Below are 23907 nucleotides of genomic sequence, written 5' to 3' on the forward strand. Positions count from 1 at the left end.
TTCCTATAGAGCACAACGGCCGGTTCTGGAAGTAAAAACTCCAGTAATTTTCTCCATAAGGAAATTGATTTTTAGTCATAATAACTTATAAACATTTAAAGACAGCCCTACTGTGAGTTCCAAGGAGGAAAGCTGCACTGATGTAGGAGGATTTGCTTCATTACTATGACAATAGTGACGCACACTAGATCTTACATGGAGAACAGGTTGTTGGCTATAAATAAGAGCCGTTAAAAGACAGGAGGATGAATTCTGATTAAAAAACACCTCAGTGTTCAACAGAAACATATCCAGTAAAGATGACAGATATTTCACGGATGTCAGACAGACCTTTGGCTTCCAGCTCCAGTTTTTTCTTCTGAGCCCAAATGTTGTGATAGTTCTCGGCCAGCAGCTCCGCCATCGACTGAAACACACGAGCACAAGGACGTGTTTAAAAAAGTCAATCTTGAGTTGTTTTGTGCATTTGTGAAGCCGCTCCACTCACATGCAGGTCTCTGGACAGCGTCACGTTGCTCATGTCGACAGGCCGCGGGCTGAAACCATGAGCGCCCTCTATGGAGCGCTGCGGGGGGCCAAAGGTCACATTTATTAGTGTTCAGTAATATTAGCGATTGGACTGCACTGACACTATCAGATGAAAACAAAACTTGATCTGAAATATAGCTGCGAGCAGCAATTATTGGGGTTCAAGCGCTTTAAGGCCTTTCAGCACATGCCTAAAAACCTAGGACTAGTTCGCCAAAGTTGGTTTTTTAAATAATCTCCAATATTTAATGAACGATTCGACGGACAGCGGCAGTCCTAGAGGCAAAGTTGCTCAGAATGAGGAGTTCTACCATGTGGCATGAATGTTGTGGGCGTGTGTGAAAAATCGCCTGATACGCGATCCTTTATGCACGTGAAAAACGCGAAGGTGCCCCCAGTGGCCGATTTCTTTCAAATTTCTCACAGGCTTCTAGGGCCGTGAGTCAAACAGGCCCAGCGAGTTTCGTTCCAATCGGCCTCTGTTAACCTTATCTGATAGCTGCTCAAAATTCATTGGCCGATGGCGGACATGTTTTTTTAAATACGTCAATGTCCTCATAGACAATCACGACACTGCATGCCGATTTTTAAGTCAATCGGACTAACAGTGAAGTAGTTATTAGCCATTTTCATGTTTTTTCCTGTTATAGCTCCACCAAGTGGCCAGTTGCAGCATCCTTTTTCACGCGACCACAGAATGAGCTCTTACATAGGTGTGCCAAATTTGGTGAAAATATCTCATTCCGTTCACGAGTTTTTAGTTTTAGTACCATTTTAGTAAAAGTAGCCACGCCCACTTTGAACGTTTTGGCGGCCCTTAGGGACCGTGAATTAAAATTTCAACTTTTTTTTTGATAATTATTGACATTTATGACAACTATCAGACTCCAGAGAATCCTGCTGCACTGGTTTGGTTCCGATCAGGCCAAAAACCTAGGACTATTTCGCAAAAGTAGGTTTTTCAAAAAAATCCAAAATAACCGAAAATGATTTAGGAGTTATGAGCAATTTCGTACTTTTGACCGCTGTAGCGCCCCCATCAGGCCGATCGGGGCGAGCCTTGGTGACGTTGTAGATGGTGTGAGTACTACCAGCCCTCAAAGTTTCAAATCTCTACGACTTACGGTTTGGTCTGTCTGATCAGTTTTATGTGAGAATGCAGATCCTTGGAAATGATCTGAGCTACACGCTTGAACCCCTAAAAATGTCTTCTGTACAGCTGCTTTCCAGCTGAAACTGAATATGTGTCATATTTGCTGAAGTTTGCATCAATGACAAGTCTGTACTGTATAAAGCGCTACTAGATGAAGCAGAGCTCAGACGATGACTCTGGCAGTGATTTATGAACGTGTGTTTCTGACCTGACTGGACAGAGAGATCCGGCGGGTGCGGCTGTGTAAGGTGGACGCGTCGCTCTCTCTCGTCCGCTCAATGCTCCAGCCCCAAGACAGCATCGTCTTCAAACTCTCTCTGATTGGCCAGCGGTAAACCTCCTTATCCTGAAGCACAGAGGAAACAATACGGACTGGAATCGCTGTGCTTTACCCATCATTCAAAGTGGCTTTGTGAGATTCTGTACCTTCTCAGACAGACACTTGTAGGGCTTCAGCAGCGGATGAACTTTAGACGATTCACACATCTGCTCTCCATGAATCCAGCCGACGGCAAACTACAGATCCAACATCAATAAACTGAATTAACAACTTAATATGTTAACCTACTGTCCAGCTGAAGCGCTTTAAGAAGGAGTTCGATTATTTTAATGAAATAAAGACAATATAAAATGTCGTTTTCAACAGCACTTGCAAAAAAACACTGATGAGTAACTGCATTAAACTTGAGAAAATATTTGCAATTAATTATAATAAAACAGAAGCAAAATGAAAAGATAACACTTTACAATAAAATTTTATTTGTTAAAAACTAAATAAAAAAAAGTTTGTCAAGACAAACTTTAAGTTGGCTTGAGAAAGCCGGACCAGAAAGTTTGAAGAAGTTTTAAAATCTTGAAGTTTGAAGGTTTTCAGTTTGAAGTGTGAAGTTTAAAGTAGTTTAAAGTTTGACGGTTTTGAAGGCAACACAGTCACAGTCACAGTCACAAAAACAGATGTTAACATAATTTAACACATAGTTAGCATGTTGCTAACATGATTTACCTTGTTGTTAGCATGTTGCTAACATGATTAGCACATAGCTAACATGATTAGCATTTTGCTAGCATGATTTACAATGTTGCTATCATGAATTAGCATTTTGTTAACATGTTGCCAACATGATAGCACATTGTTAGCATGTTGCTAGCTAGATTTAACATGTTGCTAGCATTAATTAGCATGCTGCTAGCATGATTATCATGTTGCTAACATGATTTACCTTGTTGTTATCATGTTGCTAGCATGATTTAACAGTGTTAAGATGTTGCTAACATGATTAACACATAGCTAACATGATTTGCATTTTGCTATCATGAATTAGCATGTTGCTAGTATGAATTAGCATGTCGATAACATGATTAGCACATTGTTAACATTTTGCTAACATGCTTTAACATGTTGGTAGTATGATTTAACATGTTGTTAACATGAATTAGCATGTTGCTAACATGATTAGCATGTTGCTAGCATGATTTAACATGTGGCTAGCATGAATTAGCATGTCGGTAACATGATTAGCACATTGTTAGCATGTTGCCAGCATGATTTAATAAGTTTAAATAGCATTTCAGTAAGCTGGTTTTCTCAAGCCAACTTAATTAGTTATCTACATTAGTTAACATGAACTAATGATGAAAAATACTTGTACAGTATTTAATAAACCTAACCCAACATTTAGTTTAGTTTTAAATTCAAAAGTTGTATGCGTTAACATTAGTTAATGCACCCTGAACTAACATGAACAAACAGTTTTATTTATTAACTAACATTAACAAAGATTAATAAATATTGTAACAAATACATTGTTAGTTAAAGCATTAACTAATGTTAACAAATGAGAGCTTGTTATTAAGTGTTACCAATGAAGACAATGATAAAATATTCATTACATTAAATAAGACAAACTTTTAGAAATGTGCTGTATTGAGATTCCTGAAATGAACCTATGAATCATTTTTTGAACTGATTCAGTTTCAAATGAATGAACGAATCAGATTCAATGCTACACATGAGAGAGAAGATCATGTTTGATTGTTGTTTCAGCTCATTTAATCGAACAATTGAATGAAAATGACACACTAAACCACTACTTAATGGAAAGTAGACTTGTGTATGCAGCTCTGACCTTCTCCATGGACCATTTCTCATGGGAATATTCTGCATATTTATTGATGAAATGATCGAGCTTCTCAGGAACAACGACGCTGCAGAAACACAAACAGAACCAGCAGCACATTGACTAACATCTGAAAAACACCTCAAACCAGCTTCATCGGGTCTAAATGCTCATGTTTAGAGGTTTCAGAGGAAGTGGATGGTGGTGGTTTAAGTCTGACCTGCTGGTGTCGGCGGGCTGTGGGTTGAAGTTTCCCTCGGCGTCCATAGACGACTGTTTCTCCATCATGGCCACGTAGTTTGACTCCATGTAATCAGGAGGTAAAGCTCCGGCCACTGCGCTCAGACACGGCAGCGCCAGCTTGAACAACTCCACGTCATACTTCTGCAGAAACACACACACACACATCTGTTTTCAACATTGATAATAATCATAAATGTTTCTTGATCATCAAATCATCATATTAGAATGATTTCTGAAGGATCATGTGACACTGAAAACTGGAGTAATGATGCTGAAAATTCAGGAATAAATTACAGTTTACAATATATTCACATTAGTTTTAAATTGTCAAAATATTTTATTATTTTTACTATACTTTTGATCAAATAAATGCAGAGCAGAAGAGACTCATTCAAAAACATTAAAAATTTTAATTATTCCAAATTCCTGACTGACACAAGAAAATGAACTTATTATAGAGCGATACATCAGTGTGCTGCACCTTTCTCGCCAGAGCGTCAAAGATTCCCCAGAAGAGTTTTCTGGACAGATGCAGTTCCTCGTCGGACGAGGCGCCAAAGCTTCCCCACCCTCCGGACAGACAGTAGTACTTCCAGCAGCGCTCGTAGTGATTGGTCAGGAGCTGGAGGAGGACACGCCCATCCCACCCAGAGATGAATTACTACAGTACAGTTTTCCTGATGTGAATGTGAGTTCAGACGGAGTCTCACCTTCAGAGGCATCTTCGTGTGTTCGTTGAGCACAGGAACGTCGAACACCAGACGCCGCAGCAGATGCTGCATCATCGACGGACGCAGTTTCCTGAAATGTTACAAATGAATATGCAAATGAGGCACTGTCGAATTAAATATGCTCTAATCTGCATACATTTCCAGACCAGAAATCAGAACTTTGGATAAAGCCAGATTCAAAATTCTTTTTCGTTGTTAGTGGATTTCTCTTTTTATCACTCCAGAAATCAGAAAATACTGTCAACAGCCTGAAACAAACTAAATTTTCACCATGTTTTTAGGAGTAAAATGTTCTATAGATCAGGTAAATGATATATGAACAAACCTTTAGAGTATAGATATGAATAAAACTGTAAAGTTTGGTGTGTGTAAAGCTGCTGAAGTGGAGATTTCTGACTTTAAAGATATGGATTTTTTTAAATCTACAGATGCATATAGATTCAAGTAAACACTACTGTACCAAGAACTTAATCTAACTTAATCCATTTTGTGCAAAATATGAAATTTTTTAATTATTATTTTATATATTTTCTTATTCTTTTTTTAACTAAAAAGTACTTTGGGCAACTAAGTTGCTTTTAAACGTGCTATATAAAAAAATAAAACAAAGAAAGAAAAGACGGTCAGTGAACGGACCACTAACTAGTAACTAGTAGACGCGTCCTCACCCGCACACGGCCAGCAGACACTCCTCGATGGCGTCTCTCTGAGCTTTGGTGAGACAGCAGCCTTTAGACAGTCTGTAGACAGTGTGCAGCAGAGAGTCGATGAGAGACGCGAACGGCTCCGTCCCCGCAAACAGAGGAGCGCATTTGGTGAGCAGAGGCAGGACCGCCGTGCACAGGTACCGGTTCAGAGCCAGCGCCATGTCTGTGGCGCTCAGAGCCGCCTGGGGGTCAAAGGTCACACGGGACCAGGAAAGAGGTCAAAGATTGGCTGGATAACGCAACACTCACTAGCTGTGATTTCACTCAAAGTTGGGAATTGAACTTATGTGCAAAACAGATTAAAAAATGCACTTCACATTTATGCACATCTTAGCATTTCCATCCATGCAATATCCCAAAATTTGCATAAAAATGGGTGGATGGAACCAGCTACTGAGGTGTCACGTGACTCACCGTGTCCAATGAGGCGGCGGCTCTGAGGTCAGGCAGGAAACCCACTTCCAGCAGGTGCAGGAGGAAGTTCTGGTCCTCGATGCCGTAAACCCGGTCCAGGAACAGAACCATGGCTGCTTTGTGATCAGGACAGAACCCTGCTGACATATCCGGCTCGATCACGGAACCGTCTAAATGCGGTGATCAGAACAATGTACTGGTTACCGCCAAATAATCCACAAAGACAGATTAACAAAGATTAACAATGATAGTCAGACCTTTAGCCAGCGTGGGCATCAGGAACGGGATGCTGATCACTCCCACCAGATCCTCAATGGGAATGAGAGAGCGCAGGATGGCTCGGATACGGATGGCCTCTCCCTTCCCGGCGTGGATCAGCTGACAGAGCAGAAAGTCACCATGTCATCAGTACCAGAGCGCAAAGAGCGCATCAGCTTCACATGAGAGGAACGTGATCAACATTAAGCTTTACACTGTCTCCTAACCAGATAAAAGGCATCTTTATCCATGTTAATCAGAGTTTTTGTCCTGACCAGCTGCGACGCCCACATGCTTTTTTGATTGGCTGTGATTTGTGATTGATTTGGTTGGGAGTGCAGTGTGCTTGCAGAGAGACTCCGCCCACACTCTCTTTTGACTGGCTGTGATTGTGATTGATTTTGTGGCGTCTCGTAGTCGTGTCCCGTCTAGTTGGGACACAGTGTTGTGTGCCAGTGAAGGTGATTGACGGGAAAACACACACATGAACTCACATGCATCTCGGGAGCGCAGCGGCCCAATAGGTCGATCAGAGCTGCGTAGAAGGTCATGATGGCGTTTCCCATGTGAATGGTGTCATCTTCCTCTTCCTCCAATACATCACTACTGCAAGAGACACACATATCATCAGTGGATTATAATGTGTGTTAGGCAGATAAAATAAGCTCACAGATGATCTCCCTGATGAATTAATACATGCTTGATAATTAATATCGTAAATCGATGTGCATGTAAACATACTATCCCTTTAAATCACTGAATGAAGGTGTTGACCCTCAGACTGCAGCAGATCAAGCAGAAGCCGCTGTATTTAGATCTCGACCCATTTTACTTGCTCACAGCAGCATGTTTCTGGAGCAGCGGACAATGACAGTTCAGGAACACAGAAGATAAATGAAGGATGTGTGCGGATTACGACACTGACGTCCTACATCTGCTGCATGGATGCGTTTGTGTGCGTGTTCAGGACCAGTGATGGGGAAAGTTACTTAATGCAACAATATTGCGTTATTCCTTAAAAAAGTAACTAATTACGTTACTTAGTTTCTTTTTATGTAAAGTAATACGTTACTTTTGCATTACTTTTTCTCAGCTGGCTTATGTAATGCAATTTACTTGTAATGCATTACGTTACTTTACTCATAACATCAAAAAGTAATCTGATTACATAATGCACGTTACTTGTAATGTTACTTTACTCGTAACATCAAAAAGTAATCTGATTATGTAACGCACGTTACTTGTAATGCGATACTTGTAACATCAACAAACAATCTGATTACGTAATGCACATTATTTATAATGCGTTACTTTACTCGTAACATAAAAAAGTAATCTGATTATGTAATGCACGTTACTTGTAATGTGTTACGTTACTCGTAACATCAAAAAAGAATCTGATTATGTAATGCACATTACTTGTAATGCGTTACTTTACTAGTAACATCAAAAAGTAATCTGATTACATAATGCATGTTACTTGTAATGTGTTACTTTACTTGTACAATCAAAAAGTAATCTGATTACATAATGCACATCACTTGTAATGTTTTACTTTACTTGTACAATCAAAAAGTAATCTGATTACATAATGCACGTTACTTGTAATGTGTTACTTTACTTGTACAATCAAAAAGTAATCTGATTACATAATGCACGTTACTTGTAATGTGTTACTTTACTTGTACAATCAAAAAGTAATCTGATTACGTAATGCACGTCACTTGTAATTCATTACTTTACTCGTAACATCAAAAAAGAATCTGATTACATAATGCACGTTACTTGTAATGCGTTACTTTACTCGTAACATCAAAAAAGAATCTGATTATGTGATGCACGTTACTTGTAATGCGTTACTTTACTCGTAACATCAAAAAGAATCTGATTATGTAATGCACGTTACTTGTAATGCGTTCCCCCAACACTGTTCAGCACATCATTTCCTGTGAGTATGTTTATTGCGTACAGTGTCCTGCTCTCCTCTGTGGTGGGCGACGGTCCGTCTCGGCTGGGATCTTCTGAGATCTTTATGGCTTCCTCCATCGCCGCCAGAAGCCCGTTCCCGCCCTCTCCACGCAGGGCGGGGCCAAAACACTCCGGCCGCCGAATCAGGAGCCGCACGACCACGTTAGCATTCTCCTCCACGCTCTCACCTGAAAGATGCCAAAACAACAACCTCAACCAACTCAACCAACACCATTCAGACAAAATAAAGCACAAGATCATGATTAGTGGGAATGGTCAATATCATCGGCCGATATTTGTTTTTCTGTTTGGCCGATATGTGTCAGAAACGGGACTTTTATTTTGACAGTACTTTAGCGCTTCTTTCTCCAGAAGTAGATCCGGTCAGAACACAAACCATTACAGAAGACTGCAAATCGAAGGAAGTCCAGGTATCGTTCGCCCTCCACCGGGTTCCAGCCGATGTCAGGATATCCTTTAGACATCAGCATTACACAGCTCTGAAGACCACAGCCCGCCAGATACTGGACCACCTGACACACACACACACACACAGATCAAGTACTTGAGTAAAAGTATAGATACCCTAATAAAATATTACTCCAGTAAAAGTACAAGTACTCATTTTCATTATTACAAAAGTAATTGATTTTTAATGTGCTTAAGTAGTAAATGTGACATTATTGCATTTTTAGAGATGAATCAGTGAGTTGTTGCAATCAGATCAGCCTGATTTGTGAATGAATCGTTCAGTGCGATTTGTGAACACAGCCGACAGGTTCATTGGAAACATTCGGCTCATTCACGAATCAGACATTGCTATCTCGTCTCATTTGGGTATCAGTGATTTCTTCAGTTCGAAATAACAAAGAACAATACATTTTTATGAAATGTAGAGACAAAGAGTCAGCCGTACCTTCTCGAGGTCCGGTTCTCTCAGCGCCAGAGCCAGTTCATTATTATCCATTACAGATGCAGCGGCCACATCCAGAGGAGTGGAACCTCGCATGGACGGAGACGCTGAGAACAAATCACAGATAATGACTGTAGGGTCTTCAACAGACATCTCAAACTCAGATCTCGAGATTAGAGATGGGGAGTCGACTCCAAGAGTCAATTCCTCAACTCTGAAAAGCCCTTACCGAGTCCCACGCTGCTGTTCTCCAGCAGGTAGCTGAGATGATCGAACATGGCCTTCTGATTCTGACGGCTGATTCGACAGAAGTAGCACAGGAACCGGCAGCAGTTGGCCACCATCTTTGGAAACGTGATTTCCTGAAGACCGAAGGACATTCGTTCAGTGAAAACTGAAATGACTGATTCCTGAAACTGAATTCTGAGACGATAACTCTGGTTTTTACCGTAAAGCTGCTTTCAAGCAGTTTTTTGCATGAAGCGCTACAGAAATGAAACTGACTTGAGTTGACACTGATGCTGAACTGAGTGAAACTTTATGTAAGAGATCATAAACCATGATCAGAACCCGTCGTGAGATGTTGATAAGAGTGTAAATTATGTTATTCTATGAGCAGAAAGAGTGTTGTGATTATAATAATAAACTGCGTCTTGTAGCACTTAGTTGCATCTCAAATAAAAATACTTTGAAATACAAAATAACAACATACTATCAAATTAATTTAAGATTAATATTAGACCACAGAATAACAACACTAGCCAGTATTACCCAGAAACAGGTCAGAAACGTTCAAGCAAAACTGTTCAGATGTAGTACAAAGTAAAGCCTGAAACTCTTCAGTAAAAATGCAGTGCGTTTGTGAACGTGTTTTCGTGTCTCCCACCTTGGACTCTCCTCCACCCAGGACGTTCACCATCACCTCCATGACGGTCTCATGCATCCCGAGCGCTCTCATCAGGTTCGGATGCTGGTAAAACACCTTGTTATTCATGATGTCACTGCAGACGAGACACAGATAGGTCAGAGGTCAGAGTTCAAGCTGGGATCTCACACAATAAACACCAGAGGGGGTGTCACTGAGACAAACACTCCACTTCTTTAAACTGAGAAACATAATTTTATATATATATATATATATATATATATATATATATTTAAATTTGTTTGAATTATTTAATAATCGTTTTAAATTATTTAATAGTATTTTATAACTGAATGGCCCATTTAAATGTACGGGATACTGTATATTGCTAACTGTGGTTGATATGGGATGCAGATGATTGCGGGTCACCTGAGCCCATGAATCATGAGTTTCTCCTCCTCGCGGCCCATCCTGACGCTGAGCAGAGAGCGGATCTGTCCCAGAGATGCCAGCAGGTTGATGGTGTCCTCCACGGAGACAGCGTTGATGGTGTAGGTCTTGGGCAGCGCTCGCACCTGCCCACCTATGCCGTCGTACTGACGGTGGAGTAACACGAACATGGCCCGCACCAGCTCCGGATCCTCGATGACCGACTCCTGCGCCCAGCGGACCATGGTCTCAGAGATCAGCTGCTGAAGCGTGCCTGCGGGACAAACACAAGACACGAGCGGACGTCAGCACTTTGACAACATGAACACAGACACCGTTTGAGCAGGGTTTTTAACATCAAATTTAAGACCTGCAAAAATAAAAATAATACCAAATGGGTGAAGTGGTGCAAGATCTATGGTAACATCCAAACCATCTTATTCTAACTGTTTAGATATTTAGAATGCACATTAGCTTGATTTCGATCCACCAGCTGAATGAAAATGCAATAGGTGACACTTATGGAACAACAGAAATACAGCGGTTACCCTGGTTAACCCCTTTATACAACGCATCTGCGCTTATTAGAAATGCAACGAGTTTGCAGGTATGATATAAACACCGGTAAAAATTGTGATAATTCATCAAGAGTAGCTCATAAGCAAAAGGAACAAGAAACATGCAGTGCTCACAATTAATTAAATCCTAGACTTTTGAAGTTTAATAATCACATCAGGCCATATCATGATTCATGTTTTTCTGTCCTCCAAATTTAAGACCTTTTGAAATAATCATTCAGGAATTTCTTATACAATTTAAGACTTTTGATGGCCTTAACTTTGATCAAACTGAATTTAAGCATTTTTAAGGACCCCAATGAGGAGCTGCAGGAACTCACTGGGTTTCTTTGATTTCTTTTTCTTTGGTATTTCAGTCATTTTCTTCTTCAGGTAGGTCACCTTTTCCACCAGACACATCAGACGACCCCTGATGGTGAAATCATCTCCGTCTCCTGATTTATCATCATCCATCTCAATGCCTGCAGCGTGCACACACACACACACACACACACACACACGCTATATTAATAAGGACATTTCATATGCTGCATCTCAATTCACATATTATAGTTTAAAATTAGAACGAGAATGTGTCCCAAATCATAGTATGTTGAAATGAGTATCTCAAAGATACCCAGATGGTTTACAATTTCTAGTGTAAATTCAAATTTCACACTCTAACAGTCAGTGTATTGCCCACAACCCATTGCACATTGGATTTGCACAAAGGATTTGATTAGAACTACAAACATGCATAAAAAGTGTTTAAAAACTACAAGCATGGTGGATGTGTGAGACTGATGGTTAAGTAGAGAGATTTAAATAAAGGGGTGTGAGTGATTAATAATCAGTATATTTATTCAATGTTATCCACATTATATTTCAACTGTGAACTTTTATAAAGATACGTTATGTGCAATGACTGGCAGATCAAGGTGCTGATATATTTCTGTCCAATACAGTAGGAAATTAAAGGAAATAAAAAAAAATTGCGACAAGATGATTGACAGGGCAGTTTAATCGGTGATGCATGTAATGTTTTCTGCCGGCTCACATTAGACTGGCTGTGTCCTAAACAAACCCTCCCTGCAAAACACTAGATTGAAATAGAAACATGATTTATAGTATGAGGTCTGGCTTACTAGCCAGTGTTCGACAGTTTTCTATTAGGAGTAAATCACACATCAATCACAAACCAATAATAGACTCAATAGATCAGAGAGGAAGTTGTTTTTCTTATCCCACTGGCAAGAACAGTTATAACATAATATAGATTATTGTTATAATTATATTGTCGTATTTTGTTTATAATAATTCCTTGTTTACGTATGTTTAGATGAGGTTGATCAGAGACGATCTTTTACCGCAGTGTGTCATGAGATCTTCATGGAAGTCTAGCAGCTGTTCACGGATGTCCTCAGGACACGGACAATCCTGCTTCTCATCCTTAAAATTCAGCAGCATGTTGATCTGAGAACACACACACACACAGACACAGCAAGTTATTACAATTTAATGAAAGATTTAAAAAAAAGACACACATTTTCTTCTTTGGGACAACATGATCAATAAAACCAGGTGGGTGAATCACACAAAGAACATGAGAGTCATATACAAAATATGATTTCTTATGACTTTTTCTTTTCGTAATAAAACAAAATGAAGCAGGCAAGCAAAATGAAAGAAATAGTTTTAAGATGATTCATGCATGACAGTTAAGCACATTTCCTTCCCAAATACTCACTGCCATAATATAAAAAACACCGAACGCAGCACAGTACAGAAACACTGCAATAAACGAATAAAAACAATTCTGTACACACAGCTGATGTGTTTCATTATTTGATTCATAAAATCAGCATGAATTAAATAATTAAATTCAATACCGGAAGCACCACTATGATGCACACTTGGGTGGTTAAAATGTGGTTAATATGGTGAGAATAATGAAATGATTCAGGCATCATCTGACCTGTTCCTGTGGAGGCGAGCGGAACTCTTTGGTTTTGCGTGCCGTCAGAGCAGCAGACATGTTCAGCGCCTGCATCACTTCATTATAGCGGAAACGCTGGTTATCCTGAAGATTCGCCACAAAGTCGTCGGAGAAGGCGACCACAGCCTCGATGCGGTGACGCACCTGACAGTCGCACAGGTACTGCAGCAGGTGACACATCTGAGAAAAAAACAGTCGGCTTTACAATACAACACAAGCAGCTTCACAGTAATAAACAGGAAAATAACAGATGGCATCAAGTCACCAAATGCCAAGGAATAGTGAATCTGGTAAAATCTCACTCCCTCAACGTGACGACAAGTGTGTTTGTGTGTGTGTGGTGATGAATCACATATACTGTAGCTTTGATCATATCCCAGCAAATTAGACCGTTATAGAGCACTGTTATAAGAATTAAGGACTTTCAAGTACTTCACACAACTTTTGCAGCAAAAGTCTGAATATTATCCAGTTTAAATGTTATTTTTTAAGTAATTACCCAAAATATTTTTTGCTCATCCTTCAAAGATTGTCTGAATTTGTAAAACTAAAAGTTTTAACGGTTTGCTTTTGAATTTATTTTTAGAGATTATCAAATCACTATTATAACATTGAAAAATGTTATTTTTGTCACTGTTTGTACTTAAGTGTGAAGAATATATTTGTAGGAAAGGTCACAAAGCCTCATGAAACAAACATATCTTCAAATTACAAATGAAATTACACAGCAAGTAAAGGCTGCTTATTATAATCACTGAAGCTGTCAGTGCAAACTCAGTGAGTGCGAAAACTCCCTTTTTAACCTATAAATCTAACTAAACTTCACAACGAATCTTTTATTTACATTGTGTCCTCTTTGTTTGTTATAATGAGAGGATTTGATCAGTTTAAAACTTGGTAAACAACTTGACCTAAACAAACTCATTCAGCATTTTGAGCAATACTGAGCGGATTCTCACCACTGGTAAGTCCTCTAATTGGTCTTTTTTTTTTTTTTTTAACAGAAATGGCTGTGATTGGCTACAACTCAGCGCTGCAAAATCATGTTGTAAATAGACACGTCTGCAGCGCCATTACACGACTAGTTACCTGCTTTACTCTTTTATGTTACACATTGTCAGATTAAAATCTCAATCTCAGCTAGATTATTTGTAGTCTCAGTCATCAGTTTAGAAACAGGCGCCTCAACCCGTGTTGTGTGGCAGCAGCAGTACGAGATATCTCGGGAGAATGACCAAGCAGACAGAGATTGAGATTTTAATCTAACAGTTTGGGGGCTCGTCCGGGATATTCCCAAAAACACGGGGGATTGAGATTTTAATCTAACACCCTAGTAATATAACTCTGTTAATCCTGCAATAAAAATATTACTTTGTATTGTACTGACTAGCTGTAAAGCAGCTATAAAAAGACAAGACTGCATCTTCTCACCTGGAGTTTGACGGGTTCAGGAAGCTTCATCTGTAAAAGTCCTTCTTTGGGCATCTTTCCTCTCAGACCATGTTCTTCAGCCCCGCCCCCTTCTAGCCGGCCCCGCCCACAGCTGTCCTCCGCCTCATTCGTCCCGCCGCCGCCGTCCTGCGAGAACACGCTGGGCTCGATCAGCTGCAGGATGGTCTTCAGGTCTCCGTTGTGGAAGATGCCCATGATCAGAAGCGTGTAGAAGAGTTTAATGAGCGGAACGAACAGGAACTCAGTGCTCCCGCCGACGGGATCGCGCACGTGTAAGCTGCCCTCCCGCACTGCCTCCGTCAACATCTCCATCGTACGGCTCTTCAGCGTCTCCAGCGGGAACTCGGGGCTGTACTGGAAGCAGTCGCCCCCCGCGACGGCGCCGTGGTGACCCACGAAGCTGGGTGAGGAGAAACGCATGCGCGGCTGCAGCGACGTGCTCAGGCCGATGCCCGGCAGCCCGTGCTTCTTCTTCTCGTTGGGAAAGAGTGTGATGCTCTTGGTCTCGGCCGTCATGGGAACAATGTACTCAGAGTTCATCATGAGGCGCGCGGTGGCGTAGCTGCTCAGGTGGATGTCGATGAGCAGGTCGTAGTATCCGGTGCGCAAGAGGCCCGGCATGTATTTGTTCTGGATGGCGTAGAGGAGCTGCGCCTCGTCCACGTGACTGCAGAGCGCGTGAGCCACACGGTTGTTTCCCAGCGCGCAGATGGCTGAATACAAGCGCAGCGTGTGGAAGTGGAACTTCAGCAGGTCGCGCTGCTCTGTCAGCTCCAGAATGTCCAGAGACCTGACGGATGGGACGGACACACAACATCAGTCATGGGACAAAATCAACACTTGCCACCCGCTGAGTAAATAAACCATCGTGCATCTGTGTGTGATGTACCTGTTCTCCTCAGGTATATGGAGGGTCATGAACTGCAGCGGTTCTGAACTCTGCACCATCCAGCCCAGTCTCTCGTTGACCCTGGTGACCTCTGACCTCAGGAACTGATTAGGCACACGGCTCCACAACACAGGTGTGAGGAACTGCACGTGTAACCGTGGCGGACACTGAGGAATCGCGTTCTTCCGTTCACTTTTAAACAGCCCTGCAGAGAGCGGCATGATGCTCTACACACACAGAAAGTAAAGTTGGCAAACTTTATCATCTCACAGATGTTCCTGTACTTACACTCGCCCTATTTGTGCAACCAGAGAAAAATAAAGATAGCCTCAACATCCTCTTTGTGTGTGTTAATCTCACCTTGATGCGTCCCAGTTCAAACTGGAAGACGTTTGGACTTGTTGCCTGCGCAAACACTGCAGGGAAGAGTTTAGTACTGGGCTCCACCTGCAGACACAGTTAAGCTGCAAGTTAGTCCTAGTTAAACAGTCCCTCCATCACAGGATCTTCAGAGCTCTTACCTGGTAGTAGGTGCTGAGCTCTTTGCCGTTGGAGGTGAAGCTGAGGAGGCCGTTGGCAGTATCTACCAAACATCCGATCTCCAGGCCGTTATTATTGCGGCCCTGACTGGGACTGCTGCACTCGCCGCCCCACACCATGTAGCAGTTACTGCGCTTAATGCTGCACAACAACAACACAAACACATCAGAAACTGTTACTGTTACTATACAGACAACCATTACTCTGTTTTAATTCTATTTCTGTAATCTCCAGTAACGTTTCGTTTGCTCTCTGTGTTTGTAACTGTGTCATTGCAGACAGAATCACACTGTGTTCCTGCAGAAGCATCACTGACCTCTCGTGAACTTTGCCCTTCTCATCTCCCAGGGTAACGGTGACCGTACGGACCTTGCTGAGCTCAAAGGCTGGATCGTACTGATGAAAGTCTGAGGTCACCCATCCGACCCAAACACTGGCTGGTTCCTGCCCAGGGAAGATCCTCACCGAGTAGTAATACTGAAAGACAGACAGAGACAGAAGCGCCACATATAACATGAAGCTGAGGGGTGTGACGTTCTGATGCTGGTCATGTGTGTCTCTCTCTCACCGTTGATGTTTGTATGAGATTCTCACAATCATCTCTCTCATCAGCCAAAACCTCCTCTGACAGGCGAGCGCTAGAGTTACTGCTGTTCATGTCGGGCTTCGTTCTTTTCAGCATAAACCTGAACAAACACACATGCAGTTACAGACACAAACATTTTACCAAACACATTACCGAGTTTGCCTGTGTGTCTGTATAATCCACCTCTGTTTGATTTTCGAAGGTTTCTCCTGATTATGATCTTTGTGGTTGTTGAACTCGTCTCGATCTCTGTCGGGCCCGTTTGAGCTCACGTGACTGTGTGGCGTTTTCATCAGGACCTCAAAGTCCGACACCGTCTCAAAATCCTCCAGATCTCTCTTGGGAGAGAAGAAGCTGCCGTTGGCTGCTAGCGTCCCACCGGGCGATCGCAAGAACGCCTCCGAGCACTCTATGGGCATGCTGAGACGATAGAACATGATGTCCGTGTTACTGTTCTGTGAGCCGAACGACCTCTGTGTGACCTTTAGGCACGGCGGGCTCTCCACTGTCCCATCGATCCTTGTGACCTGTAAAACACGCATACAGAATCCCTTAAACTCTCAGAATGGTGCGGCTCGTCTCAAAGCACGCGTGTGGCGTGACCTCTGACCTCTATGTGCTCGTGGTTGAGCGGGGCGGGGATGAACTGAGGCAGCCGTTTGCTGATCCACATGGTCAGATCTCGGTTCATGTTGACGGCGAAGGGTTCGTAGCCCTCCTGCAGGCCGCAGATGGTGAAGTACTTCAGGGTGCTCACATCCTTCCCGAAGTTCATACGGCCCACCTGACAGATGCCCAGACTACAGACTGGGATGAAACCTGAGAAAAACACACAGAAAGACAGGATTATCACTACTACTAGTGATGAAACCACAGGGTTTAAAGGGGAGCTATAATGCCCCTTTTACAAGATGTAATATGAGTCTCTGGTGTCCCCAGAATGTGTCTGTGAAGTTTCAGCTCAAAATACCCCACAGATCATTTATTATAGCTTGTCAAATTTGCCCCTATTTGGGTTTGAGCAAAAACACGCCATTTTTGTGTGTGTCCCTTTAAATGCAAATGAGCTGCTGCTCCCGGCCCCATTTCCAGAAGAGGGCGGAACTTTAACAGCTTCTCAACAACAACAAAGCTGGAGAATCTCACGCAGCCAAGATGAGGATTGTCAGTAACGGTGTTCAGCCTTACATTGTTCAAACCGGAGTCGACACTGATGGAGAGACTCAGGAAGAAGAGGCTATGGATTAGAGAATCAGTAAACAAGTGAGCGATTTCGGACACAGCAACAGAGTCGACACCGAGAGTCAATTCCTGTGCTGGAGTCGACCCCGACTCTGGGGCTATTCAGAGTCGAGGAATCGACTCTTTTGGAGTCGACTCCCCATCACTAGTGGAGTTGATTCAAATCATCGACTAGCATGTGCCGTCATGTTAATCTTTTGTGCAAATCCAGCGTTGAATTGACCGTCGTTTGTGAAGCAGTCCGGCATAAAATGGCGGCATTTCAACAAAACTCTACTACAACAACTCTTCCTCTTCTCTAAAGCAGCCCAACATGGCCTCACCCCCTTTGTTGCATGTTCTCGGGGGCGGGGTTTATGTAAATTTTAGGGTTAGTGACATCAAGAAGCTCATTGTAATCCCTACCAGCTGTTTGTTGTAGTCCTTAAAAAGCGATTTCTGTAAAAGAAAATATCTCCCTTTGATTGAAATTTGAGCGTTGTAACTTTGCAGATGTTGTTTATGCTCAAACAGCAACATTACACACTAACTAAAGTTAAAAAAGTGAAATCATAATCAAGGACCCCTTTTAAGCACAAACTCACTTTATTTTTCAGCATTTCTCAGAAAACATGACTTAATATCTCATATGTCATTTTGTATCTCCAGACATCTTCCAGTTGTATCTTCACCTGAACATACTGAAGAAGAACAGCAGTTTTTGCAGTGTAGTTACTGCAAGTCTGCATTTTTACTGATACTCTCACATATAACAAAGAGATGCTGCTGACATCACAGAATGAGCAAGATATGCTGACGCATACAAACATACAGACTGAATATAAGTGAGTAACGGTTGATGTGTGTCAGTGGCCAGCAGGTGGCGCTGATCTCTGCAGGATCTGCTGCTGTTCATCTGTGAAGAGCCGTAATGACAAATGATACAGCAACATTCACCTGCTGCCCACGATAACACTTCTTTACGAGACAGAAGAGCTGCTACAACAAATGCACATGAGTGTGTGTGTGTGTATGAGTGTCTGTGTTTGTGTGTCAGTCAGTGTGTCTGTGTGTGTTTTGCAGTATCAGCTCTGTAGGTGTTAGCAGAGCTCAAGTCTGCTTAGCTTTAGCTGCATTCTCATTCACACATAGACTTACAAACACATACAGACTCACACACACACACACACACATGAGTGTGGTTGAGTCGTTTGAGAGGTGGAGTGGGTTATTACATTATGATAGAAGATTATAAATACAAACATTTATGTATGTATAACAACATCATTGATGAATTATTCACAATAAAAGCAGGAACATGAATTAAGAGAGTCACTATTGATTAATTAAAGCGATACTCATGAAAATTCTGTCATCATTTACTCAAAAGGAGACATTTTGAGAAAAGTCTCAGTGTTTTTTGTCCATACCGCAAAAGTTCAATGTTGTCTGGTTCCTGAGGGAGAGTAAATGATGTCAGAATGATCATTTATGCTGTAGTCAACAAAGTGTTAATTTCACGTCAACACACAGGATTATTATCCCACACAGAAAACACCTCACGTCACTCACCGTCCCAAACTTCAAAGTCTTTGAAGGCGAGTTCGGACCCGGAGTCGTCGAGCAGCACCTCGCCGTTGAGCGTGAACATCATGGTGCGTTCGTTCATGTCCACCATACATCCCACCACGTCTCCGGACTGCCAGGAGCGACCAAAGTGCTCGTTGCCCTGATGCCAGCGCTGAGCCTGCAGGAACACACATCACTAGTGACTACCTTCACAGGGTACATCGCAGTAATAGATTACATGACATAAGCAAACCACTCCTGTTTACATGCAACTTTCATTATTCTGATGATTCGCTAAGACTTGTGGTTATTTTTACTGCTATTATTCATGTATGCACAGCACAACTCTGATAGACTTCCATTCAGGGTGTGAAAACTAGCATGATATCAATCTGAAACATGCGAGCAATGCAATAATACGCACTAACAAATGCATAGCAACACTCTAGCAACCATACAGAACAACCTAGCAACCACATAGCAACATCCCAGCAACCATCCAGAAAACCCTAGCAACACTCTAGCAACCACCCAGAATACTGCATAGCAACACTCTAGCAACCACCTAGAAAACTGTATAGCAACACCCTAGCAACAACCCTGTGTACTCTAGCAACCGCATAGCAACACCCTAGCAACCACCCCAAGTACCAAAGAAACCGCATAGAGTAAGTAACCACCCCGAGTGCCCTAGCAATCACATAGCCACACCCTAGCAACCACCCGGAGTACCCTAGCAACTACATAACACCCTAGCAACCACCCTGAGTACCCTAGCAACCGCATAACAACAACCTAGCAACCACCCAGAAAACCCTAGCAACACTGTAGCAACCACCCTCAGAATACTGAACAGCAACACTCTAGCAACCACCCAGAAAACAGCATAGCAACACCCTAGCAACCAACCCCGAGTACCCTAGCAATCACATAACATCTTAGCAACCACATAGAATACACTAGCAACCGTATAACAATACCCTAGCAACCACCCAGAAAACCCTAGCAACCACCCAGAAAACTGCATAGCAACAACTTAGCAACCACCATGAGTGCCCTAGCAACAGCATAGCAACATCATAGCAACCACCCGGAGTACCCTAGCAACCGCATAGCAACACCCGAGCAACCACCCAGGTACCCTAGCAACCACACAACATCTTAGCAACCACACAGAATACCCTAGCAACCGCATAGCAACACCCTAGCAACCACCCTGAGTACCCTAGCAACCACACAACATCTTAGCAACCACACAGAATACCCTCGCAACCACCCAGAGTACCCTAGCAACCACACAACATCTAGCAACCTACCAGAGACCACCCAGAATACACTAGCAACCGCATAGAAACACCCTAGCAACCAACCCAGATAACCTAGCAACCTCCTAGAAACCATCTAGTATATCAAACTGTTTTTCTGATAGACTGTATGGTTTTCTTCAAACTTCAAGCTTTAAAACTACTTCAAACTTTCTGGCTAGGCTTTCTCAAGCCAACATCAAAGTTTGTGCACAAACTTTACTATCTAGTTCTTCTTCTTCTGAGACTAATGTTCTAAATCAGGGGTGGCGAACTCTGGTCCTAGAGAGCCACAGTCCTGCAGAGTTCAGCTCCAACCCTAATAAAGACTCACCTGCCTGTAGCTTTTAGTAACCCTGCAGACCTTGATTAGCTTGTTCAGGTGTGTTTGATTAGGGTTGAAGCAAAACTCTGCAGGACCGACGTTCGCCACCCCTGTTCTAAATGCTTCTCCTCCACAGCACAGCTGATAAACTCTTATACAGGCTGTGTTACCGGCCACAGTTTCAATCTACTTACATCAAATGCAAACACATTTCTAGGGACATATTGGATTTTTTCTGTGATGTGCCTAAAAATGTCTCCATTTCGATGTTTTCGACCATCGATATTCATGTCATGCAATGCTGTCAACATGAACTCTGTTTCTTCAACACCCCAACAATGCACATGTGCAATTAAAGTGTTTACATGCCTGTTTACTGTGAGCTTAATCACATAAATTTGAAGTGTATTGTGTTGACATGAGGTAAAGCTTAAATCTCATTCTAATGGCATTATGAGGTTCACCTTGAATCCATCGAAGACGAAGGCCTGCTCGTCTGAGCCCAGCTCCTGGTCCGGCAGACAGCCGGGTCTCGCCCAGCCCACCCGCATCTCGCCCGCCGTCACCACCTCCAGCTCGAAGTACCACTTCCCTCCGCTCACGCTGTATGTCTTCTCCGCTCGGAAGATCCGGAAGCGTTCGGCAGACAGATTACCTGTGTCCGCTCGAGCCGCTGCGCAAAACAGACACAGGTAATATTTTTATATTGTCTGTTTTTATTTTAATTTTAGTCAAAGTTTCAGTAATTTTATTGTATGTTTTTGTCATTTATATTAGTCTTTTGTTGTTTTAGTTTATTTAGTTTTAGTTATTTCAGTACTTTAGTAGCAACTAGCTGAAATAAAATAAAATTATATTTTTAATATTTTATTTTCATTTCAATTAATGTTTATTTTATTTCAAGTAATGAAAATGTGTGTTTTTTTTAGTTAACGGTTTTAGTTTTAGTTAATGATAATAACCCTGCCTCACAGGGACTATAAATGTAACATGACTGCAGTATTTCCAGCATGTCACGCTGCACGGACAGGGGCATTATGGGTAGAATTTAAGTTAGACTCATGGTACCGTGGTCTTGATCCGGAGCCTCCAGGTTGTATCCGTATCCCAGCAGTGTCCGCACAGCTTCCCGCAGACTGTCCTTGTTTGATTTCTTGGTCCTCTCGTCCAGAAGAACGTACGGAACGAGGCGAGGGTTTCTCCTGTTCTTAATGTCCTGCAGAGTTTTTGAACAGAACTTTTTGAATGATTGATTCAATGACAAACACATTTTTTAACAGTCACTTGTCGCCACCTACTGGTGTAACGATGTAATCTACACAATCTTTATTTTGAGAGTCAAGCTACTTTCCAAAGGTGATTTGCTCTATTTTGATCACCATCATAGACATCAGTGTTTATATCCGAACTTTTATCCCAGTACTTCTGTGATAATCTGAATATTTGTAACAGAAATAATGATACTGTGTGGTTAAAAAGGCTCTTTGTGTAGCTGTTCAGCTATTCCAACACAGATCTGAATGTTTACTGTGATCGTACTTGTCAAAGGTTTAATAGATAGATGAATCGCTGTCATTTAGGAATACGATTGTGTGGGTTATTGAATCGAGATCGTGATCTTTTAATGATTAATCAAGCTCTAGTGTTCAAACCTGAAAGCTGCTTCATCTCATTCTCTATGTTCCTCTTTGTTTGTAACTTCATGGACACATGAAATGAATAAATCAGTTTCACATTATGAAGAACTTGAGTTCAAAACTAAAAACTCACACATTAAAGTTAATGGTGCGTTCAAGTCCCCTACATTTGTTCTTGTTCCAGAAGCGATTTACTCGAATATATGTCACAATAGAGAAGAAAAGACCAGCGCAACTTCCCTTTCATGATGACTTTAAAGAAAGTTCAGTTTCTCATTACGACTTTGTGGTTGACGTGTGTTTAACTTGGTCTTTCTGACATGACTTGAATGCAACATTCACTTAAAACAGTCCAATCATGCAGTGCACATTTTGGAACAACCTACGTTGTATGACACACACTGACCTGCTGTACGCCGTAGGTCCAGCCCTGCCGTATGCGGTCTCTGGCCCAGACGTTGTGAGCATTCTCTGCCAGTTTGTCCACCATGGCCTCCTGGGTAGACGCCAGTTTGATGTGGCTCAGGTCCATCGGCGCCGGTTTATACCCGCTGGAGAGCTCGTATCTGACACCAGAACACACATTAACCAACCCGTACGGGAACACACTACATTAACTAACACTAACGACACTCTTAGAAGAAAAGGTTCTATATGGAAGCTTAAAAGGTTCAGTCAGGCACTTCATATACAGAACCTTTTAGGGTTTTGATTTGATGGATTTAGTTTTAGCAGCATCTAAACACATCCAGATACATAAACATGTTAGGACAAGATGAAGTTTCACACACTCACTTGGCTGAAAGCTTGAGATTTTTTACTTTCTCTGCCGCTCGTTCGTCCGCCACGCCAACATGACAGCCCAGCGCCAAGAGAGTCCTGCACACACACATCAGATCACGCTCATCATTACATCATTTCATTCATCTATTTATAAAGCACTTTTATAACTCCACTGTAGACACAAAGTGCTGAACAGACGCAAACAGAAGCTAAAACACATGAGAAATCAAGTGTATTGAGCATGCTGTTATGTTGACGGAGTTTAGTATTTGATTTAATTAGGGGTTCAAGAGAGTACAGCTACAGCGGTCAAAAGTATAAAAAAATTGCTCGTAACTCCTAAACCGTTGAGGCTTAAGTGTCTTATATCGTTGGAATCCTTGGCTCAAAACAGACTATGCATGAATGCATTTTCGGGTATTAAGGATTTGGATTCTTTGAAAAACCTACTTTTGCGAGCCAGTCCTAGGTTTTTGGCCCGATCGGAACCAAACCAGTGCAGTAAGATTCTCTGGAGTTGTCAATAATTATCAAAAAAAGTTGAAATTTCGATTCACTCTAAGAGCCGCCAAAATGTTCAAAGTGGGCAGAGCCACTTTTACTAAAATGGCTATAACTCATGAACGGAACGATATATTTTCACCAAAATTGGTACACCTATGTAAGAGCTCATTCTGTGGTCGCATGAAAAAGGATGTGGTGACTGGCCACTTGGTGGCGCT

General features: G+C 42.0%; 1 protein-coding gene across 9 annotated transcripts in view; it reads right to left on the minus strand.

Moving 5' to 3' along the window:
- The window catches only part of LOC127523844 (ryanodine receptor 2), a 109266-nt gene that overhangs the window by 37006 nt on the left and 48353 nt on the right, over positions 1 to 23907 (minus strand). For 5 of the 9 annotated variants that reach the window (XM_051914956.1, XM_051914954.1, XM_051914955.1 and 2 more), the window contains 34 exons: positions 23198 to 23281; positions 22809 to 22968; positions 21834 to 21981; positions 21230 to 21438; positions 19140 to 19314; positions 16957 to 17165; positions 16530 to 16873; positions 16329 to 16446; positions 16077 to 16237; positions 15742 to 15901; positions 15581 to 15667; positions 15221 to 15447; positions 14311 to 15121; positions 12859 to 13059; positions 12251 to 12356; positions 11225 to 11365; positions 10327 to 10600; positions 9919 to 10033; positions 9262 to 9394; positions 9036 to 9139; positions 8517 to 8652; positions 8121 to 8307; positions 6646 to 6757; positions 6151 to 6271; positions 5894 to 6063; positions 5441 to 5661; positions 4752 to 4842; positions 4523 to 4663; positions 4019 to 4182; positions 3808 to 3886; positions 2108 to 2197; positions 1890 to 2027; positions 488 to 565; positions 331 to 406 (listed from right to left, as the gene is read on the minus strand). In XM_051914956.1, the coding sequence (XP_051770916.1) occupies positions 331 to 406; positions 488 to 565; positions 1890 to 2027; positions 2108 to 2197; positions 3808 to 3886; positions 4019 to 4182; positions 4523 to 4663; positions 4752 to 4842; positions 5441 to 5661; positions 5894 to 6063; positions 6151 to 6271; positions 6646 to 6757; positions 8121 to 8307; positions 8517 to 8652; positions 9036 to 9139; positions 9262 to 9394; positions 9919 to 10033; positions 10327 to 10600; positions 11225 to 11365; positions 12251 to 12356; positions 12859 to 13059; positions 14311 to 15121; positions 15221 to 15447; positions 15581 to 15667; positions 15742 to 15901; positions 16077 to 16237; positions 16329 to 16446; positions 16530 to 16873; positions 16957 to 17165; positions 19140 to 19314; positions 21230 to 21438; positions 21834 to 21981; positions 22809 to 22968; positions 23198 to 23281 (5771 nt within the window). The remainder of the gene's footprint in view (positions 1 to 330; positions 407 to 487; positions 566 to 1889; positions 2028 to 2107; positions 2198 to 3807; positions 3887 to 4018; positions 4183 to 4522; positions 4664 to 4751; positions 4843 to 5440; positions 5662 to 5893; positions 6064 to 6150; positions 6272 to 6645; positions 6758 to 8120; positions 8308 to 8516; positions 8653 to 9035; positions 9140 to 9261; positions 9395 to 9918; positions 10034 to 10326; positions 10601 to 11224; positions 11366 to 12250; positions 12357 to 12858; positions 13060 to 14310; positions 15122 to 15220; positions 15448 to 15580; positions 15668 to 15741; positions 15902 to 16076; positions 16238 to 16328; positions 16447 to 16529; positions 16874 to 16956; positions 17166 to 19139; positions 19315 to 21229; positions 21439 to 21833; positions 21982 to 22808; positions 22969 to 23197; positions 23282 to 23907) is intronic. The other 4 variants (XM_051914959.1, XM_051914957.1, XM_051914958.1 and 1 more) reach the window with 1 other exon arrangement.

This window comes from Ctenopharyngodon idella, chromosome 12 (assembly GCF_019924925.1).
Source record: "Ctenopharyngodon idella isolate HZGC_01 chromosome 12, HZGC01, whole genome shotgun sequence".
NCBI classification, from domain to species: Eukaryota; Metazoa; Chordata; class Actinopteri; order Cypriniformes; family Xenocyprididae; genus Ctenopharyngodon; species Ctenopharyngodon idella.